General features: G+C 43.1%; 1 protein-coding gene across 1 annotated transcript in view; it reads left to right on the forward strand.

Annotated features, from left to right (window-relative positions):
• TXNRD3 (thioredoxin reductase 3) overlaps positions 1-23,240 on the forward strand; it is a 136,010-nt gene that overhangs the window by 111,345 nt on the left and 1,425 nt on the right. Inside the window, exons 14-15 of the mRNA XM_069206272.1 lie at positions 795-890; positions 20,806-20,940. Of these exons, the coding sequence (XP_069062373.1) occupies positions 795-890; positions 20,806-20,940 (231 nt within the window). The remainder of the gene's footprint in view (positions 1-794; positions 891-20,805; positions 20,941-23,240) is intronic.

The following is a 23,240-nucleotide window of genomic DNA, read 5'->3' on the forward strand; positions in this document are numbered from 1 at the left end:
CCAATATCTGTCTTGATACTACACCCAGCTTGTTTGGCTGCCAGACATTCTTGACTGAGTGCCTTTAATCCCTTGTACCACGTAAGTTGATAAAACCCCTATGTGGATTGGTTTAGCCAGCTTTCACCTCCTCTCTTTCCATTAACAAACACACAACAGTGGTGAGCGTGCACACATGAAATATTTTTGGTGTAAAAGTGCTTCATAAAATGTCAGTTGAATGATTAATCAATTGAAGATGCATATTTCGACCAAAAACTCGTGTGCCAACAGGTTGTTTGAAGCCTGCTATAGAAAGTTGTATTCTGCTAGTAGCAGATGTGTAATTCGATTCCTAATTGGTAGGGAAGGAGGGAGACCATGATGACTGGAGAATTAAAAACAAAAAATCACCTTGATTGTGTTTCCAGTATTGTTGGCCCTCTTCTGACCTTCATGACATCATCCAGCTAACCCCTAAATTTGTGTAAGAACTGGATGCGGTGTATGCTTTGCGATGAGTGGGCTGGGGAAGTTAGTGGTGGTTGAATGGCGTGGCAGACATCCACACAACCTCCTTATACCTTAACTTCAGTGAATGTGTTCTTTCTAGAAAAGCTTAGCTGGTTCTCCTTTTGGGCAAAGGCAATTAGCTGGCTGCTAGGGAGAACACTTGACTAATTGTACAGGTATTTGTTTTAGTTTTTACTTTTGCACAACATATTGATGCGGCAGTCTAATGCTGAATATGGAACAATATCTCATTGACCACCGAGTTGGGAGAAGTTTCATTTTACCACTTTATTTCTTTTAAGGTGTACCACACATTGTTCTGGCCTCTGGAATGGACAGTACCTGGGAGAGACAACAACACATGCTATGCAAAGATAATCTGTGACAAGACGGATGACGTAAGTTTCTGCTTTAAATCTCATTTAAAAAAAATATATATTCTCTTTTGGCAGGGGACTGGAATGGAGGATGGGATGAAGCTATGTGCACATCAAGAGACGACAGCATATTGCATAGAACAGCTTACAGAGTTAAAAGGGAAGGAGTATGGCTTATTGCAGAGCAAGGACCAAGAAAGTCTACAGCCTTCGTATGTTAAGTGCTGGTTGGGGCATGGGGACTGAGCATCACAAGGCAGACATTTCTCTGTCAGAAATTACTTGTGGCCTTTTAGAAACTGGAGGAGAGCAGCCTTGGAAGAGGAAGCACATTTTACTTCAGATGTTAAGCATGAGGCATAAAAGATCTTGGCAAGGAACCTTCTCCTTATTTGCACCCTTAAAGTCAAAATTGCAGACCATGGATAGGTCTTGGCCCCCTGCGTGGGCATGCTTACTGGCACAGTAGTCTGGTTCTCAGGCATTTGCAGATGAGGCCGTTGGGTTTTAACTTGATGGTGAGGTAAGTAATGTGGTCATATTGTCTGTGCCCAAGGCCTGCCTGGGTGGACAACTACATAGAGTGCAGCCTTGAGTGATTGAGAGGGGTGCTGTTACCACCATCTGTGTTGGATGGCACACAACCTTGGTAAGAGAGGATGATACAGTTTTATAAATTGCAGTGGACTTATTTGATGCCATGTGGAGTGCATCTTCCGGCTTTTTGAAATGCAGGTCTCAAGACTGACCACTTTAAAAAAAAAAAAAAAAAAAACTGTTAGTGAATGAAGATTCGGGAACAAATGATCCAATCGGATAGCCTTAATTGGATTTGGGTTCATTACAGAACACTTTTTTTTTTTTTGTTCTTTTTTTTTTGTGGGGTTTAACTAAGTACATTGTAAACATCCATGAATCATTGAAACTGAGCCGTGATCCTACAGGGTAAACATCAGGAAGCCCTGGTAGCAGGTTCGCTGGCTGCATATTGTTGGATTGTGGTGTCAGCAGAGACTGGCAGTGTTTTGCATACAAAAGCTGAAGAGGATCTGCCTTGAGAACTTTGTAATGAGACTTACGGGGAGGGATCTGGATCGCATTTGTATGACTTACAGCAACGAGGAAGGTTCACTGATGCCTTTGTCCACGGTTAACTAATTAAGAGGGTTGATCAACATGATTGTGACTGAGTCTTCAGAAGCCTTAGTGTAAGGGTAATAAACTTGTGCAATGCAAGATTCCAAGTTTAAAGCTCATGGGAATATTCAAAAACATGATCATTACAGAAAGCAAAAAGTTATTAGGGAATTAGCAGAAAAAACGTATATTTCTGCAGGAGGACTATGCTAAGGTCTGCATCTAAAGAAAACCCAAGGGAAGACGAAGTACAAATCAGTAAACCGAATGATGTAGGCTACTCTCTAAAGTCAAATCTTGAAGTATAAATCTAGTAACGGACTAGCACAGAGTTGGAGTTAAAAAAAAATAAAATAAAAAAAAAAAAAAAAATCTACTAGGAATAAATCAAATAGACAAGTCAACCTAGTCAAATTCATTAGAAAGGCAAAACAGCCTGTCTCCACAGAAATAAGACAAGACTGGCACATTTCCAAAATAGCACAGCTTTTTTTAGTGTTTCAGGGTGCAGAAGCAACACGTTACATGGTATGACATGGTGTAGCTGGGTTGGGGGGAGTGGGTGTGTGTGTGTGTGTGTGTGTATGTGTGTGTGTATATATGTGTGTGTGTGTGTGTGTATATATATATATATATATATATATATATATATATATATATACACGATGGCATGTGTAGCTGCAGATACACATGCTGTGCATTATCCTGCCATCTAGTGTTGGGCTTGGAGTGTTACAAGTTGTTTTTCTTCGGAGAAGTCTTTTCGAGTCACGAGACCGAGGGACTCCTCCCTTTCGGCTCCATTGCACATGGGCGTCGACTCCATCTTAGATTTTCTTTCCGCCATCGGGTTCGGACGTGTTCCTCTTCGCTCTGTATTTCAAATCTGGAAAGTTAACTAGTTATCGGAAAATTTGATGGTATTGTTCGCGCTCGGTACCGGTTTAGTGTTAGCACATCGACACCGAAAAAAAGAAGCGCTCCCGCAGCCCTTTGGGGCTTCCACTCTTCGGCGGGGCCTGGTCGGCCCGACCACGTCCATCTTCAAACCTCATGGACCGGACACCCTTCCGTTTCTGCCCAAATTGCCACGCAAAGTATCCTTATACAGACCAACACTTGGTCTGTAATCTGTTTCTATCTCCGGAACACAGGGAGGATACTTGCGAGGCCTGTCGGGCATTTCGATCGAAGAAGACCCTCCGCGATCGAAGAGCTAGAAGACTCCAGATGGCGTCGACACTGGCTGAACAGGTCGAGGAAGATGAGAGATTCTCCATTCGAGACTCGGACGAGTCTGAAAGCGAGCAGCCGAAAACGCAGCAACAAACTGTGAGTTAATCAGCCCCGGCAAAGACTCACTCGAAAATAATAAAGGCCAAGGGGATGCCACAGGCCATGGCTTAACCCGAAAACACGGTGACCAAACATCGGCACCGAAAAAGGCCTCCCAGCAGCTGAAGACATCTGACTCCGGTCGAGATACCGGCTCCGAACCATCTCTGCACCGAGAGTGCGAGACCCCCAAAGTCAAAGTTTCCTTGGAGCCGAAAAAGACTGTACCGAAACCTTCGGCGTCGAAACAGGCTCCTATACAGAAGAGCTCGGCCTTTCCAGCCAACTGCAAGGGCACAGATTTGAGCAAGAACTGGGCATGGGAGAGCCAGACCATACCCAGAGGAGGCTGCATATACAGAAGGACACAGGGAAAATCCAAACTCTTCCTCCTATAAAAATGAAGCAAAAGCTAGCATTCCAGGAGGCGGAAATGCAGCCAAGGGCAAAGGTGGCAAAAGACAAGACACCACCAAGGTTTTCGCCACAGCCTTCACCATTGCATTCACCACACCTGTCCCCGGTAGCAACACCCCCAATGCAGTCGCCTACACACACGGGGATGACACAAGATGACCCGGATGCATGGGACTTATATGATGCACCGGTCTCATACAATAGTCCTGATTGCTACCCGGCAAGGACGTCACCACCGGAGGACAGCACTGCATATATGCAGGTGATTTCAAGGGCAGCTACTTTCCATAGCGTAGCCATGCATGCGGAGCCCATAGAAGACGACTGTTTAACACCTTGGCAACCACTCACTGCTCTTACCAAAGTTTGCCAATGCTACCAGGCATGTTGAAACACGGCAAACAGGTGTTCAGGGACCCAGTAAAAGGCAGAGCCATCATGCCTAGGGTGGAGAAGAAATATAAACCTCCCCCAACGGACCCTGTGTTTATAACACAGCAACTAACTCCAGATTCGGTGGTAGTGGGAGCAGCCCGAAAGAGGGCAAACTCCCAATCCTCAGGAGGCACACCACCGCCTGACAAGGAAAGTCGGAAATTCGATGCAGCAGGCAACAGGGTGGCAGCACAGGCAGATTGCCAATTCTCAGGCTCTACTGGCTCACTACGACAGGGCACATTGGGACGAGATGCAACATATCATTCAGCACTTGCCCAAGGAGTACCAAAAACGTTCCCAACAGGTTGTTGAGGAAGGACAAACTATTTCAAACAACCAAATAAGGTCTGCAATGGACTCGGTAGACACAGCAGCAAGGACAGTGAACACTGCGGTAACCATTCGTAGACACGCATGGTTACGGAGCTCGGGTTTCAAGCCAGAAATCCAGCAAGCTGTGCTAAATATGCCGTTCAACCAAGAACAATTGTTTGGGCCGGAGGTGGATACGGCAATAGAAAAACTCAAAAAGGACACAGACCCGGCCAAAGCCATGGGCACGCTCTACTCCCCACAAAGCAGAGGCACTTTTAGAAAACCGCACTTTAGAGGGGGGTTTCGTTCCCAAACCACAAAGCCTTCCACCTCACAAGTCAGACCCACATATCAGGGCCAGTAGCAAAGAGGAGGTTTTCGAGGAACATACAGGGGTGGACAATTCCCAAAGGCAAGAGGGAAATTTCAGAGCCCAAAAACCCCTCAAACCAAACAGTGACTTCAATGTCACAAACCCCCACCACTCAACAGCAGTGGGGGGGGAGACTTACCACATATTACCACAACTGGGAAAACATAACTACGGACGCATGGGTCCTAGCCATTATCCAACATGGTTATTGCATAGAATTCCTACAATTGCCCCCAGATGTGCCCCCAAGAGCACACAATATGTCCAAACAGCATTTAGACCGGTTACAACTAGAAGTCCAAGCATTGTTACAAAAACAAGCAATAGAAATAGTACCCAACCATCAAAAATGGACAGGGTCTACTCCCTGTATTTCCTAATTCCAAAGAAAGACAAAACGCTCAGACCCATATTAGACCTCAAAACACTGAATCTTTACATCAAATCAGATCACTTTCAAATGGTAACACTTCAAAACGTGATCGCCTTGCTCCAAAAAACAAGACTAAATCAGCATTAGATCTCAAGGATGCATATTTTCACATACCCATCCATCCTTCCCACAGGAAATACTTAAGGTTTGTAATCCAAGGCGTACATTACCAATTCAAGGTGTTACCATTTGGGATAACAGCCCCAAGGGTATTCACAAAATACCTCGCAGTAGTAGCCGCTCGCATCCGGAGACAGCACATGCACGAATTTGCTTACTTCGACGATTGGTTAATAAAGACCAGCACTTAGCAACAGTGTCTTGTACACACACAATACGTGATAGAAACTCTACACAAACTAGGGTTCTCTATAAATTACCAAAAATCACACCTACAACCATCCCAAATACAACAATACTTGGGAGCAACACTCAATACACAAAAGGCGATTGCCACTCCAAGTCCACAAAGGGTACAGGCGTTCCGCAATACAATATTCAACTTACAGCCAAACCAACATTACCAAGTGAGGTTTGTAATGAAACTTCTAGGCATGATGGCTTCATGCATAGCCATAGTCCCAAATGCAAGACTACACATGCGGCCCTTACAACAGTGCCTAACAACACAAAGGACACAGGCACAGGGTCAACTCCAAGATCTAGTGTTGGTAGACCGCCAAACACACCTCTCGCTTCAATGGTGGAACCCTATAAATTTAAACCAAGGGCGGCCATTCCAAGACCCAGTGCCTCAATACGTGATCACAACAGATGCTTCCATGATAGGGTGGGGAGCACACCTCAACCAGCACAGTATACAGGGACAATGGAACATTCAACAGAAACAACTGCACATAAATCACTTAGAACTGTTGGCAGTGTTTCTAGCATGGAAGGCATTTCAACCACTGATAGCCCACAAACACATTCTTGTCAAAACAGACAACATGGCAACAATGTACTACCTCAACAAACGGGGAGGGACACACTCCTCACAATTGTGTCTTAGCACAAAAAATTTGGCATTGGGCAATTCACAATCACATTTGCCTAATAGCACAATACATCCCAGGTAATCAAAACCAGCTGGCCGACAATCTGTCGAGCTCACCAACAAACACACAAATGGGAAATTCATCCCCAAATCCTACAAACTTACTTTCTACGCTGGGGAACTCCACCTAGAACATAGACCTCTCCGCAACAAAAGAAAACGCAAAATGCCAAGACTTTGCGTCAGGTATCCACACCCTCTGTCCAAGGGCAATGCACTATGGATGAGTTGGTCAGGGATATTTGCTAACGCTTTTTCCCCCTCTCCCACTCCTTCCTTATCTGGTAAACAAATTGAGTCAAAGCAGGCTCAAACTAATACTCATAGCACCAACCTGGGCTCACCAACCGTGGTACACAACACTGCTGGACCTGTCAGTAGTACCTCATATCAAACTACCAAACAGATCAGATCTGTTAACTCAACACAAACAACAGATCAGACACCCGAATCCAGCATCGCTCAATCTAGCAATCTGGCTCCTGAAGTCTCTTAGAATTTGGACATTTAGACCTTACACAAGAATGTATGGAGGTCATTAAATAGGCTAGAAAACCTACTACAAGACATTGTTATGCAAACAAATGGAAAAGATGTGTTTATTACTGCCATAATAATCAAATTCAACCACTACATGCTTCTGCAAAGAACATTGTAAGCTACTTATTACACTTACAAAAATTTAAGCTAGCATTCTCTTCTATTAAAATACATCTCACAGCAATATCTGCCTATCTGCAGATTAAACATTCAACATTGCTCTTTCGAATCCCAGTCATCAAAGCATTTATGGAAGGATTAAAAAGAATCATACCCCCAAGAACACCATCAGTCCCTTCGTGGAACCTCAATATTGTATTAACATGACTCATGGGACCACCATTTGAACCCATGCACTCTTGTGAAATGCAATACTTAACTTGGAAAGTAGCCTTCCTGATGGCGATCACTTCTCTTAGAAGAGTAAGCGAAATACAAGCATTTACTATACAAGAACCCTTTATACAAATACATAAACATAGTGGTTCTCCGTACAAATCCAAAAGTTATATCACCATTCCACCTAAACCAAACAGTGGAACTCCCAGTCTTTTTTCCACAACCAGACTCAATAGCAGAAAGAGCCTTACATACCTTAGACATCAAAAGAGCACTAATGTATTACATTGACAGAACAAAACAGTTTCGCAAAACAAAATAATTATTTGTAGCCTTCCAAAAACCTCATGCAGGGAATCCTATATCCAAGCAAGGCATTGCTAGATGGATAGTAAAATGTATTCAAACCTGCTATATTAAAGCAAAAAGGATCTACCTATTACACCAAAGACGCATTCCACTAGGAAAAAAAGTGCAACAATGGCTTTTTTAGGGAATAAGCCTATGACAGAAATTTGTAAGGCGGCCACATGGTCTACGCCTCGTACATTCACAAAACATTACTGTGTAGATGTGTTAACAGCACAACAAGCCACAGTAGGACAGGCTGTATTACGAACATTATTTCAAACAACTTCAACTCCTACAGGCTAAGCCACCGTTTTTGGGGAGATTACTGCTTACTAGTCTGCACAGCATGTGTAGCTGCAGATACACATGCTGTGCATAGCCATTGAACGGAAAATGTCACTTACCCAGTGTACATCTGTTCGTGACATGAGACGCTGCAGATTCACATGCGCCCCCCGCCTCCCCGGGAGCCTGTAGCAGTTATAAGTTGAATGAAATTTGTAAATATATACACATTATGTACATACATACTTACTCCATTGCATGGGCACCTTTACTATATACACAACTCCTACCTCACCCTCTGCGGGGAAAACAATCTAAGATGGAGTCGACGCCCATGCGCAATGGAGCCAAAAGGGAGGAGTCCCTCGGTCTCGTGACTCAGACTTCTTCGAAGAAAAACAACTTGTAACACTCCGAGCCCAACACTAGATGGCAGGATAATGCACAGCATGTGAATCTGCAGCGTCTCGTGCAACAAATAGATGTACACTGGGTAAGTGGCATTTTCCATATGTTCGATGGCATGTGTAACTGCAGATACACATGCTGTGCATTATCCTGCCATCTAGTGTTGGGCTCAGAGTGTTACAAGTTGTTTTTCTTCGAAGAAGTGTTTTCGAGTGACTCCTCCTCTTCGGTTCCATTGCGCATGGCATGGACTCCATTGTTAGATTGTTTTCTTTCCGCTGTCTGGTTCGGGCGTGTTTCCTCTCGCTCCGAGATTTCGATTTGGAAAACTCTGTAGAACTCTCTTTTCGTAGGTATTGTATCGATCGGGTTAATATCCTTCGATTGACACAGCAGTACCGTCGGGAAAAACAACTTTGATTGTCCTTCGGGGCACGCGTGTCCAATTCGGGCCGACTGCGTGGAAGCCTCATGGATCAGACTCATTCCGATTCGGTCCTCTGTGCCATGCGAAGTACCCGTACACAGACCAGCATCTGGTTTGCAACCTCTGCCTTTCCCCAGATCGGGAAGAAAATTGTGAGGCCTGCCGATCCTTCCGATCGGAAAAGACTGTTCGAGGCAGAAGGGCAAGAAGATTTGAAATGGCGTCAAGAAGCGGTGAACATCTCGACGTAGAAGAACTGATGCAAACCGCAGTCTCAGTTTGAGATTCAGAGTACAAGCAGGAATCTGAGGAAGACAGACCGGTCACAGCATGTCAACATGTAAGTACATCTGCCCCTGTACCCTCACAAAAGAAAAAGCACAAGGACTTTGGTACGCCACCGCTGGAAGGCCATGACTCGGCCCAAAAAAAGACTGGCGGTGACCAACTTATCAGTTGGCACCAAAAAAGGCCACTCCTCCGAAAACATCAGAGACCACAAAAAGCTCCATTTCTGACTCCACTAGACACCATTTTTCAGAGTCGCAAATTAGGAAAACAGTTTTGGAGTTGAAACCTTCCTCCTCATCTTTTTCGATCCCCAAAAAAAGCATGCTTTGGAGCCGAAAAGGCCAACTTTTGTACAGAGGAACATAGACTTTCAAAGAGACTTAGAGAGCTACAAAACCTCTGAAGAAGAGTTAGAGGTACAGCCAATACTAGAAGTTATGGATGAACGGCAATCCAGGATCCACATCCATAAGGAAACAGGGAGAATTCTAACCGCACCTCCTTTTAAAAGCCAAAAGGAAGCTAGCTTTTCAGGAGGATTTGGACACTATACAGCCTCCACCAAAAGTGTCAAAGCACAAGGAGAAACCACCACCTCCTCAAACTTCTCACTCTCCCCACCTACCTCTCCTCCTACCAGCCCTACACCAGTGCAGTCTCCCATTCACTCTTATGATTCACAACAAGACAGTTTGGATCCATGGGATCTTTATGACCCTGAATCCCATTCCAAGTAACGATCCAGGCAGTTATCCCTATAAACCATCACCACCTGAGGATAGTACTGTCTATAACCAAGTAAGAGCTAGGGCTGCAGCGTATAATGGTGTCACCATGCATTCAGAGCCCCTAGAAGAGGATTTCCTATTTAACACTCTATCCTCAACACATTCCAGATATCCGTGCTTCCCCATGCTCCCAGGCATGGTAAAACATGCAGATCAGATATTTAGTGAACCTGTTAAAGCATGCATCATAACACCTAGAATAGAGAAATATAAACCTGCACCCTCTGACTCTGATTATATCACCCATCAGGTACCTCCTGATTCTGTAGTAGTTAGTGCTGCCAGAAAGAGGGCAAATAGTCAGTTATCAGGAGATGCACCCCTCCTGATAAAGAGAGCAGGAAATTTGATGCTGCAGGGAAAAGATTTGCGTCCCAGGCAGTAAATCAGTGGAGAATAGCCAACTCACAAGCACTATTATATCGCTATCACAGAGCCCATTGGAACGAGATGCAAGACATAATCCAGCATCTCCCCAAAGAACACCAGAAAAGGGCACAACAAGTAGTGGAGGAAGAGCAAGCCATTACTAACAGTCAAATACAATCTGCTCTAGATGCAGCAGATACCGCTGCTAGAAGTGTCAATACTGCGGTCACTATACGCAGGCATGCATAGCTCAGATCTTCTGGATTCAAAACTGAAATCCAGCAGGCTGTATTAAACATGCCGTTTTAATTAAAAAACATCTCTTTGGGCCAGAAGTAGACACAGCCGTAGAAAAATTGAGAAAGGACTATTGACACAGCAAAAGCAATGGGTGCACTCAACTCTGCACCATACAGGGGATCCTTCGAAAACCTCAGTTTCAAGGTGTGTTCAGACCACAGACCGCTGAGGCGTCCACCTCACAGGCGAAGCCAACCTACCAACCACAATACCAACAGGGTGGTTTTAGGGGCACATATAGAGGAACATTTCAGGCTTCTAAGCAGCCTCCAGAGCACCCACAACAGTGACTTCTCTCGTTCCTTTCCACGCCACACCTATCCTGGGGGGAGGGGAGGCTACAACCGTTCCACACAAATTGGCAAAATATTACCACAGACAATTGGGTGCTATCAATTATCCGCAATGGCTATTGCTTTGAATTGATACACACTCCTCCAAATATCCCACCAAGATCACACACTATCCACAGAACACACCATTCTGTTGCAAGAAGAGGTCCAATCTCTACTACTCAAACAACCAATAGAATTGGTGCCACAAGCTCAAATAGGGACAGGAGTTTACTCACTATATTTTCTAATTCCCCCAAAAATGGCACCCTCAGGCCAATATTAGACCTCAGGGCCTTCAATCTTTACATCCTGTCAGAACATTTTCACATGGTAACTTTACAGGATGTCGTCGCACTACTACAAAAACAAGATTTCATGACAGCATTAGACCTCAAAGATGTGTATTTTCATATACCCATCTATCCTGCACACAGAAAATATCTCAGGTTTGTCATTCAGGGAAAACGCTACCAGTTCAAGGTGTTGGAATATCAACAGCTCCAAGGGTATTCACAAAGTGCTTAGAAGTAGTGGCAGCCTACCTAAGAAGACAACATATACAGGTCTTTCAATATCTAGACGATTGGCTAATAAAATCAGTCATACCCAATGCCAAAATCATACGCATTATGTAATACAAACCTTGCGCACACACTAGGGTTCTCAATAAACTACCAAAAATCACACCTTCAACCAGCACAAATGCAATAGTATATTGGTGCAATACTAAATACTCAGCAAGCTCTAGCATATCCAAATACACAAAGGATACAAGCTTTCCAAAATATAATCATACAAACAAATCAACGTTACACTGTCAGATTTGTCATGAAATTTTAAGGAATGATGGTATCATGTATTGTAATTGTTCACACGCAAGACTTAACATGCGGCCCTTACAACAGTGCCTTGCACAACAATGGTCACAGGCACACGGTCAACTTCAAGATCTAGTGTTAATACACCGCCAAACATACATGTCCCTTCAGTGGTGGAATTCCACAAATCTAAGCAAAGGGTGGCCATTTCAAGACTCTGCCTCAGACCATAATTACAACAGATGCATCAATGATTGGTTGGGGAGCTCACCTAAACAATCACAACATTCAAGGGCAATGGGATGTCAAACACAAACAGCTCCACATAAACCACTTGGAGTTATTAGCTGTCTTACTAGCACTCAAAGCTTTTCATCCTCTTCTCGCACAGAAGAATGTTCTTATCACAACAGACAACATGACAACCATGTATTATCTGAACAAACAGGGAGGGACACATAAATCCCAACTCTCCCTTCTAGCCCAGAAAATTTGGAAATGGGCAATCCACAACCAAATTCATCTTTTAGCACAATACATTCCAGGGTTAGACAATCAATTGGCAGATATCCTCAGCAGAAATCACAAACACTCGAATGGGAGATTCATCCTCAAGTACTTCAAAAATACTTTCAAAAGTGGGGAACACCAAACATAGACATGTTTGCAACAAGCGAAAACACAAAATGCCAAAACTTTGCATCCAGACACGCACATCCCTTATCCAAGGGCAATGCTCTATGGATCGATCAATTGGTCAGGGATATTTGCATACGCTTCCCCTCACTCCTTCCGTTTGTAGTCAACAAGTTCCGTCAAACTTCACTCAACAGGATACTCATAGCACCAACATGGGCACGTCAACCGTGGTACACATTATTAGATCTATCCGTAGTACCAAACTCCCAACCAGACCGGATCTGTTGACACAAAACAAAGGGCAAATTAGACATCCAAATCCCAATACACTCAATCTAGCAATTTGGCTCCTGAGGTCATAGAGTTCGGATATTTACAACTCCCATCAGAATGTGTGGAAATTAAGCCAGCAAGAAAACCCACTACTAGTCAGTGCTATGCAAGCTAATGGAAAAGATTTGTATATTACTGTCAATCCAAAAATATTGACCCTCTTACAGCGTCAACACGAGATTGTATATTATTTACTTCATTTACAAAAAGCTAATTTAGCATTCTCTTCAATAAAAATTCATCTTACTGCAATTTTAGCATATTTACAAAATAGACAACATAGCCTTTATTTAGAGTTCCTGTCATTAAAGCTTTCATTGAAAGTTTAAAACGCATCATTCCTCCCAGAACACCACCAGTTCCTTCTAGGAATTTAAATATAGTTCTTACACAACTTATAGGACCACCATTTGAGCCTATGCACTTGTGCCAAATTCAATTTCTAACATGGAAGGTTGCCTTCCTAGTGGCAATTACTTCTTTAAGAGTAAGTGAAATCCAAGCCTTTACTCTTGAAGAACCGTTCTTCCAAGTACACAAGCATAAAGTTGTACTAAGAACAAACCCAAAATTTTTACCAAACGTGGTATCACCATTTCATATAAATCAAACAGTGGAACTGCCAGTATTCTTCCCACAGCCAGATTTTGTGGCAGAAAGAGCTCTACATACATTAGACATCAAAAGAGCTTTAATGTACTATATAGATAGAACTAAACCGTTTAGAAAGACTAAACTATTTGTCGCTTTCCAAAAACCTCATACAGGAAATCCCATATCAAAACAAGGTTTAGCACGATGGATTGTAAGATGCATCCAAACATGCTATATTAAAGCAAAAAGACAGCTTCTAGTTACTCCTAAAGCACATTCTACAAGGAAAAAAGATGCGACAATGGCTTTTTTAGGGAATATACCAATGGCTGAGATATGTAAAACAGCCACTTGGTCAACACCACATACTTTCACTAAACACTACTGTGTAGACGTATTATCACGACAACAAGCCACAGTAGGCCAAGCTGTACTAAACATAATTTCAAACAACTTCCACTCCTATAGACTAACCACTGCTCTTTTATAGGAGGACAAACTGCTTTGTAGTCTATGCACAGCATGTGTATCTGCAGCTACACATGCCATCGAACGGAAAATGTCACTTACCCAGTGTACATCTGTTTGTGGCATGTTCCGCTGCAGATTCGCACGCACCCTCCCACCTCCCCGGAAGCCTGTAGTAGTTTGTTACAAACATTTGTAACTATGTATATACATTTACATTAGCATGGACATCTCTTACTTTGTACCTATATACTCTATCACTCCTTCCTTTACCCTCTGCGGGAAAACAATCTAACAATGGAGACGATGCCCATCCGCAATGGAACCGAAGAAGTCCCCACTCGATCCTGTGACTCAAACTCTTCTTCGAAGATAAACAACTTGCAACGCTCCGAGCCCAACACTAGATGGCAGGATAATGCACAGCATGCGAATCTGCAGCAGAACATGCCATGAACAGATGTACACTGGGTAAGTGACCTTTTCCATATATAAATATCTATATCTATCTATCTAATGTTTGGCATGTGTAGCTGCACATGCTTTGCATAAGTCTGCCATCTAATGTTTTGCTCGGAGTGTTACAAGTTGTTTTTCTTCGAAGAAGCTTTTTCGAGTCACAAGATAAAGTACTCCTCCTCTTGGTGATAGTGCACATGGGCATCAAGTTCTTTGTTGGATCGTTTTCTTTCCACTGTCTGGTTTGGACTTGTTCTCTCTCACTCCAGTAGATCTCGATACTATCTTACCTTTAAACAACGCTATCATTTTCAAACGTATTTTCCATACTACACTCAATCCGATTGTTTTGCCTGGATCTAATAAAAGCCCTTTTCGGGCCTACTGCATCACAGGCTCATGGATCGGACTCCATTTCAATTCTGCCCTCGGTGCCACGCTAAGTTCCTCTACACTGACCAGCACTCAGTGTGTAACCTCTGCCGCTCTCTGGACCACAAGGAAGAAACCTGCAAGGAGTGCCGATCCTTCCGCTCCAAGAAGACACTGTGGGATCGGAGAGCACGTCGGCTGGAGATTGCATCGAAGTCGAACGAAAAATTGCCTAACATTTTCGGTGAGGACCAGGAGCAGACTGCGGTTTCCATCGCAGACTTACTCCGACCATGACTCAGATGGGGACAGCCAAGTTATTCCTGCGGCGCAGTACGTAAGTACGCCTGCCACTTCCCATCACCAAAACCATCCCAAAAAGTCAACACAAATGGTCTTGGGTTCACAACTGCTTACCGGCCATGGTCAGGCCTGAAAATTACATCTCAATGACCGGGCCTCGGGTTCGGCATCAAAGAAGACCAAAATGCGTTTGCCCAAACAGACTGCAACGTCTGTTTCGGGATAGTGGCAAAGTGGAGACTTTCACTTCGGAACTGAAATGTTTGCTTAACACCTCTGAGCTGAAGCAGCCAAGCTTCTCTACAGAGCCAAAAAAACTTCCATCTGCTTCAGTCCACATTTTCGGCCCGATTTAAAGCAGGCGGTCAACATGCTTTCGGAGCACACAACTATGGGAAGCAAATATGTTCCATCTACAGAGGAATCAGCAGACATTAGGCCCATTCTTGAAGTATTGGACCATAAACCAAGGCAAATACAGATTCAGAAAGACACTGGGAAAATGATTGCCTCTCCTCCTTCAATAACAAAGAGAAGCTCTTTCCAAGAAAGTTTGGAACCTGGGCCTTCACCTGCAAAAATATTTTAGCACCAGGAGAAACTAAAGACAGTACAACATTCCTCTCCACTGCATTCTCCTTTGCATCTCACTTCTCCACCACCTCATACTCTACCACCACCTTCACCTACACAGTATTCTATGCAATCTCCTGTCTCTTCACATGGCGATTATATGGGTGACAATACTTATAATTTAGACCCATGGGATGTATAGGATTCCGACCCTATCCCATCTAATGACCCTGATCCATATCCCACTAGGCCATCTCCACCAGAAGGCACCACAGCATATAATCAGGTGATTGCGATAGCAGCCACATACCACACTGTGCAGCTACACTCTGAACCCATAGAGGATGACTTTCTATTCAACACCCTATCCTCTACACATTAACAATACCAATGTTTGCCAATGCTACCAGGCATGCTAAAACATGCTGCTGATATTTTTAAAAAAACCAGCAAAGGCTAGAGTACTCAAACCGAGGGTGGACAAAAAATATAAAGCTGCTCCATCAGATCCCCTCTTCATAACTCAACAGTTCCCACCTGATTCCATTGTTGTAAGTGCAGCTAGAAAAAGGGCAAACAGTAACTCCATAGGGGATGCTCCTCCCCCTGACAAAGCAGCAAATACGATGCAGCGGGCAAAAGTGTGGCAACTCAAGCTGCAAATCAGTGGAGAATTGCTAACACCTGAGCTCTTTTAGCCAGGTACGCAGGGCCCAGTGGGACAAGATGCAGGGGTTCCTCAAATATCTCCCTCCATAACACCAAAAAAAGGGCACAGCAAGTAGTGGCAGAAGGACAAGCTATTGCCAACAATCAAATTAGATCCGCCTTAGATGCAGCAAGACACCGCAGCTACGGGTATGAATAGTAGCGTTTTGATCAGGAGGCATGCTTGGTTGGGGTCCTCCGATTTCAAACCTGAGATACAGCAAGAGGTCCCTAGTTTAACAAACGGCAGCTATTTGGACCAGAGGTGGATACCACCCATTGAAAAATTAAAAAGGGACTCCGATACAACAAAGGCCATGGGTGCCCTTTACACAACACCTTTTTGGGGTACTTATTGCAAGCCCCAATTCAGAGGGGGTTTTAAAACGCAAACATCAAGCCTCTGTCCCAACAAAAGCAGGGACAACAGTATTAGTCTAGGGGGTCTTTCAGAGGATCCTATAGAGGACACAACTTTAGAAGTAGGGGAAAATCCCCTGCCAGAAGAGGTGCCTCCAACTCATCAATAGGGACTTTCTGTGCATTCCCACAGAGCACACATCTCCAGTGGGAGGAAGACTACAACATTTCTACCATCAGTGGCACAAAATTACATCAGATCAATGGGTACTGTCAATTATCCACAATGGCTATTGCCTGGAACTCATCTCCACGTCACAAAATACCCCCCCTCGCTCATACAGGCTTTCTCCGGAACAAGAGGTACAATCACTTCTACTCAAAGGTGCAATAGAGGTAGTACCTATCACTCTGAAGGAAACAGGACTATATTCTCTATACTTCCTCATACCAAAAAAGGATGGCACGCTCAGACCAATCCTTGATCTCAGACCTCTCAATCCGTACATTCTCTCAGAGCATTTCCACATGGTCACTCTTCAGGTTGTCGTTCCTTTGTTACTAAAACAAGACTACATGACTGCATTAGATCTAAAAGATGCTTACTTCCATATTCCCATACATCCAGCACACCGCAAATACTTAGTAGGCAAACACTACCAATTCAAAGTGCTACCCTTTGGAGTAACAGCAGCACCAAGGGTATTTACCAAATGCCTAGCAGTGGTTGCAGCATACCTCAGAAGACAGGATATACATGTATTTTCCCTATCTGGACAACTGGCTCATAAAAGCCAGCACTAATCAAATCTTTCAACAACTCACACAATAGATACCCTACACAGTCTAGGGTTCACAAACAATTACCAGAAGTCTCACCGTTGGCCAGCACAAATACAACCATATATGGGAGCAATTCTGAACAGTCCGCATTAGCTTACCCAAACCCACAGAGAATTCAAGCGTTCCACAGTCTCATCTCTGCTACAATACAATCAAACTTACACAGTAAGGTTTATTATGAAACAATTGGGAATGATGCATATCGATAATGCCCAATGCACATCTAAACAATAGATCCCTACAACAATGCCTTTGACAACAATGGTCTCAGGCACAGGGTCAACTTCTCGATCTAGTGTTGTTGGACCGCCAGACTTGCAACTCTCTTCAAAGGTGGAATCGCACCAACTTATCAAAAGGGGGCGGCCATTTAGGACCCTGTGCCACAGACCATAATTGCCACAGATGCATCAATGACAGGTTGGGGAGCCCATCTTAACTATCTCACTATACAGGGAGAATGGGACTCAATTCAGCAGACTTATCACATAAACCACTTGGAATTGCTAGCAGTGTTCTTAGCACGCAAAGCATTCCAGCCACAGATCACACACAAGACAGTGTTAATAAGAACAGACAACTTGACAGCAATGTATTATCTGCAGAAACAGGGGGGACACACTCATCCCAATTGTCCCTTCTAGCACAGGCAATTTTGAAGTGGGCAATTCACAATCTAATTCACCTATTAGCAAAGTATATCCCAGGGATACACAACCAACTAGCAGATCTCTTAAGCAGGACGCAATAACAAACCCACAAATGGGAGATTCACCCACAAGTAACTCAACAGTACTTTCACATGTGGGGAACACCAAACATAGACCTTCTCGCAACAAGCGAAAACACAAAATGCCCAAACTTCGCATCCAGGTACCCACACCTTCAATCTAAGGGCAGTGCTCTATGGATCAGTTGGTCAGGGATGTTTGCTTTAAGCTTTTTCCCCCTCTCCTACTAATTCTGTTTTTGGTAAACAAGATCGGTCACACTTCCTCACTGTGATACTCATAGCTCCCACATGGGCACGTCACCACTGGTACACAGCATTATTGGATCTACCTGTAGTACCACATGACAAGCTCCCGAACAGACCTGACCTGTTGACTCAAAACAAAGGTCAAATCAGGCATCCCTAACTCATTATGCTCAACCTGGCGATTTGGTTCCTGAGGTCATAGAGTTTGGATATCTACAGCTTCCATCAGAATGTATGGACATTCTAAGGGAAGCACGTAAACCTATAACCAGGCAGTGTTATGCAGCTAAACGGAAACGTTTTGTATATTACGGTCAACCCAAAAACATTAATTCATTTAAAACATCAGTACAGGGTATTGTATGCTATTTGCTTTACTTACAAAAAGCAAATCTTGCATACTCATCTATTACAATTAATTTAACAGCAATATCCACCTACCTACAAAACAGACAGCATACTTCTCTGTTTAGAATTCCTGTCATAAAAGCTTTTATAGAAGGTCTTAAGAGTTATTCCATCTAGAGCTCCACCAGCTCCTTCATGGAATCCTAACATTGTGGTCACAAGGCTTATGGGTCCACCATTTGAACCCATGCGTTCTTGTGCTCTTCAACTTCTCTCATGGAAAGTGGCTTTCCTGGTATTAATTACTTCCTTAAGGAGAGCTAGTGAAACTCAAGCATTCACTTTAGAGGAGGCTTTCTTCAAAATTTACGAACCCAAAATAGTACTTAGGATAAATCCAAACTTTCTACCCAAAGTAGTTTCGCCATTTCACATCAATCAGGCAGTAGATTTGCCCGTCTTCTTTCCACAGCCAGATTTAGTTGCTGAAAGAGCTCTCCACGTTCTTGATCTCAAAAGAGCTCTCATATATTTTATAGATAGAACAAAAGATTTCAGAATATCTAAACAACTCTTTATGGCTTTTCAAAAGCCTCATAGGAGTAATCCTATTTCCTAACAAGGATTGGCCAGATTGATTGTAAAGTGTATTCAAACTTGCTATCCTAAAGCTAAAAAGCAACTATTAGTAACTCCTAAAGCATATTCTCCAAGAAAGAAAGGAGCTTCAGTGGTATTCTTAGAAAATATACTAATGGCAGACATATTCAAAGCAGCCACCTGGTCCACACCATACACATCTACTAAACACTACTGTGTGGATGTGCTATCTCGCCAAGAAGCAAATGTTGGTCAAGCAGTGCTTATAACACTGTTTCAAACTACTCCAACTCCTACAGGCTAGACACTGCTTATTTTAGTAGGGGGCTGCTTTTCAGTCTATGCAAAGCATGTGTATCTGCAGCTACACATGCCATCGAACGGAAAATGTCACTCACCCTCCTGCAGGAAAACAATCTAACACAGGACTCGATGCCCATGCACACTATCACCAAGAGGAGGAGTCACTTGATCTCTTGACTCTAAAAAGCTCCTTCGAAGAAAAACAATTTGTAACACTGAGCCCAACACTAGATTGCGGACTTATGCAAAGCATGTGAATCTGCTGCACTAATAAACGTTCTTCTAGAGACTCCTCTTTTCTGTGCATTTGATATTAAGGGGAATAAATGGACAGTTTAAATAACCGCAGTACAATAGTTTGTTCAGCTAGTGAATGATATACAGAGGACATCGGTAGGTAGCTTTGGAAAGCAACTAAATAAAGGACCTTCCTGAGCATTGCTTCCTCGATCACAAATATTACATTTTCTGCTTGTACAGACACCACAGTCAAGGCTTCATTTTTAATGACTTTCCTGAAATGGAAAAACACACAGGCAGAGAGGCTTCTGTAAAATAAAAGGGCACTATTATTCTGCAAATATAAATGGTAGTCTATGCAAGCTGACTGTGGCCTAATCATGCCATGTAAAAACTCACCTACAGTAGTGTTGAGGGGAGGCAAGTTACTAGAACGTGTTGGTTGAACAGAAAGCTCCATTAGTGTGACTTCAAATTAACCTTGACTTGCAATTGTAAGTGCTGCTACTTTTTCCAAGATTTTTGTAAGGATGAGCAAACTGGTAGGACAGTAACTGGTTTGTCTGGGTTCAGACTAGGTTGGTTCTTCGGATACAGCTAATGTGACCAGGATAGAAATTGCTTCGAGAAAAGAAGGTGAAAATATATAAGGGAGTTAATCGAAGGAATGGGCTATGAATGTGAACTCTGTTGTGTGTTGGAAAGACAATCTATGTTTAGAGGATTAAAGATGATGCCCTGAAGTGATGTGCAATTGCTTTACAAAATGCCCAAGTGAATCAGTAGGCCCATGAGACAGGCAGTTATGGCAGTGTTTTTTTTTTTTTTTTCTTTTTTTTTTTTGTTTTTTTTTATAAATACACATTTTTGGTCATTTTAGTGCCTAACAAGGTTAATAGCTGTCCCACTCCATATTTGCAGACCTATCATTAATTGATGCTTGCGTGCCTTTAGGTTGTCCTAGTTAAGAGTGTTTGTATTAAATGCAAGTATCACATTGCCCTATAACATCACATGTTCCTTGTGGACACTAAATAGCCAGTTATCTTTTTTTATAGGATCGTGTCGTAGGATTTCATGTTTTGGGACCAAATGCTGGTGAAGTTACACAAGGTTTTGGGGTGGCAATGAAATGCGGACTTACGAAGCAGTTGCTTGACGAGACAATTGGTATTCACCCCACGAATGCAGAGGTACGTGTACTTGATCTATTTTCATACGGCACATGATCAAACTTTAGCTTAGGTTTCCCTAGAAAGGTAGAATGGATTAAAAACATTTAAGGTTACAAGTAGGGAATTGAAAGAGTAGCGTGGTTACTCATTTTTAGGTCGAGCCTACTAGTCGGGGTAGCTGTCTGTTTGCAAAAGATCTGTTAGTTTTCCTAGAACTTTTAGGAGCTTACAGCCCAGCCAGTCCATTTGTTTGCTTTCACGCATTTGCTTGCTTCTTACCCAGTGGCTTTCCTTGTCCTAGCTTGTTCATCTTGTGCTTCTCTCGCTTGCGCACCCCCCCTCGACCATCTTTCTAATTGGATTGCGTTTATATTTCCACTCGTCACAGTTCTGTTTTTTTTTTTTTTTTGTTTCCTTAGCATTCCATGTGTGTATTTGTCTTCCCTCACCTTGCACGGTGTTGCTTTCGCTGTCCCTTGTGTGCTTCTTCCCTCGACCCTGGTGATTTCCTCTCTTCTTGTACTGTACCCCAGTCCTGTGTTGCTTTCTTGTGTTTCCTTGCTGCTCTCGCCCAGCCGCTGGCTTTTTAACTTTTTGGATAGTAGCCTGGCTGCTGCTATTTTCTGCCAGGCCGCTATGCAGTGCATTAAGCATTTTTTTAAACTAATCCATGTGTTTCTGCCTTCTTGGATCTGCAAATGAAGAAAAAAATCAAAGAAAATGGTGCCTATGTCATGACACTGGTGTAGGTAGACTAGCATGGTGACCTAAGTATGCATACTTCGTTACAGGTGGACACACCAGCTTTGTCCACCACCGCAGTATTTATTTATCTTCCCCAATGCCCCCAAAGCCACAATGCTGAGCAGCATCCGCCAAAAGCATGTTTGTTCCCGATGATGTGCAGCATCAACTAAAAGCAATGGCAAAACCTATAGATGAACTAGGCAAGAATTTTGGGCTTTTCCTCCATCTGCTCTGTTTGCTCGCAAGTGGTTTGAAGTGTGTTAGGCTGGATTAGATTTTTTTTTTTTTTTAACTAGGCTTAAATCACAAATGCTCGGGTACTGGGTTGAAAATTAAATGATTGTACACTAGAGCAAATTGGAACCTTCACCTTCCCATTTCTTAGAGGTTGCAAAATTCTATATATAATATGTATATGTTCACCTTACAGTAAGTAACCGGCTTGATGGAGGAAGCCATCAGATAAGCAAATGAGTGACCGAGCCAACCAATATGGTAAACAGCAGGTGAACTCAACCAACTCTAAGTTTGTGGTGTCGTGAACTGACTTGTGTTGTGTTAAATGGCTGCTCAAACATGGCGTTTGACAGATGAAGAAGATTGTTTTATAGATGATTCAGTGACACAGTTGCAGTGCACAACATTTGTTTTCCTTTGCTGTTTCGAAAGTGCAACTACTGCCTGCAAGATTGGTTGTATTCCTTTCCTGGTTTGCTCGTTGGACCTATAACAAGGATGCAAACTCTGAATTTGGCAGAGGAAAAAAAGCTGGATATTGTGGGCAGCTACTCTGTATTGCTCTCCCATTCTCAGCTTGTGGTCACCCTTGGTAGGAATAGGAAATTGCTTGAGATTAAGATTGACTGCTGTCAGAACTCTAATTTTTGTTAATGTCAGACATCCATAGCTAGAGCAGCCTGTGCTCCTTCCTTGGTCTGATCCCAACATTTATGGGACCTCAGTACACCTTCCTTAGTGTGGAGTTCCCAGTACACGTTCCTTTAGTAAAACCTTTAATCTCATATCCTTTGTGCTGCAGTAGGATTTGAAATGTGTTTCTGTTTTAACCCTTATAGGACCAATCTTATTTCTCAGAATCCTTAAAGGATTGTATGCATCTTCTTACAGATCATACTTTTTGCCGTGTTTAAAAGTGCATCCCCTTCCTTTGTTACAGATTAAGGTGGACACCCAAGTTCAGGCTGTCGTTCAAAGCCTATAGTTTTGAAATCCTATCCCTCTTATTTCCCTTTTGATGTTCACAGCTTGGTACAGCATTTTAAACCTGCACACCTTCACTTGACGTGTCAGAATCCTTACCTGTCCCCTTCGAGGCCCAGAGGACTATCTGCAAATATAAAACCAAGTAATGCTGGCATGATAAAGAACTCTTACCTGTAACATTTACGAGAAATAGTATCCTTATATTAATATAACACATTCCATTCCTCTAATTGAGGCGCCAAACGTGTGTGTTTGTGCTAAAAATAAAAAAATGGCAAAGCTTGGTGGCACTTTTAAAAACGTTCATGTTATGGGATCCTTTAAGTGCCTGCTTACAGATGTTAAAT

Source organism: Pleurodeles waltl, chromosome 9, assembly GCF_031143425.1.
Source record: "Pleurodeles waltl isolate 20211129_DDA chromosome 9, aPleWal1.hap1.20221129, whole genome shotgun sequence".
Classification (NCBI taxonomy): Eukaryota; Metazoa; Chordata; class Amphibia; order Caudata; family Salamandridae; genus Pleurodeles; species Pleurodeles waltl.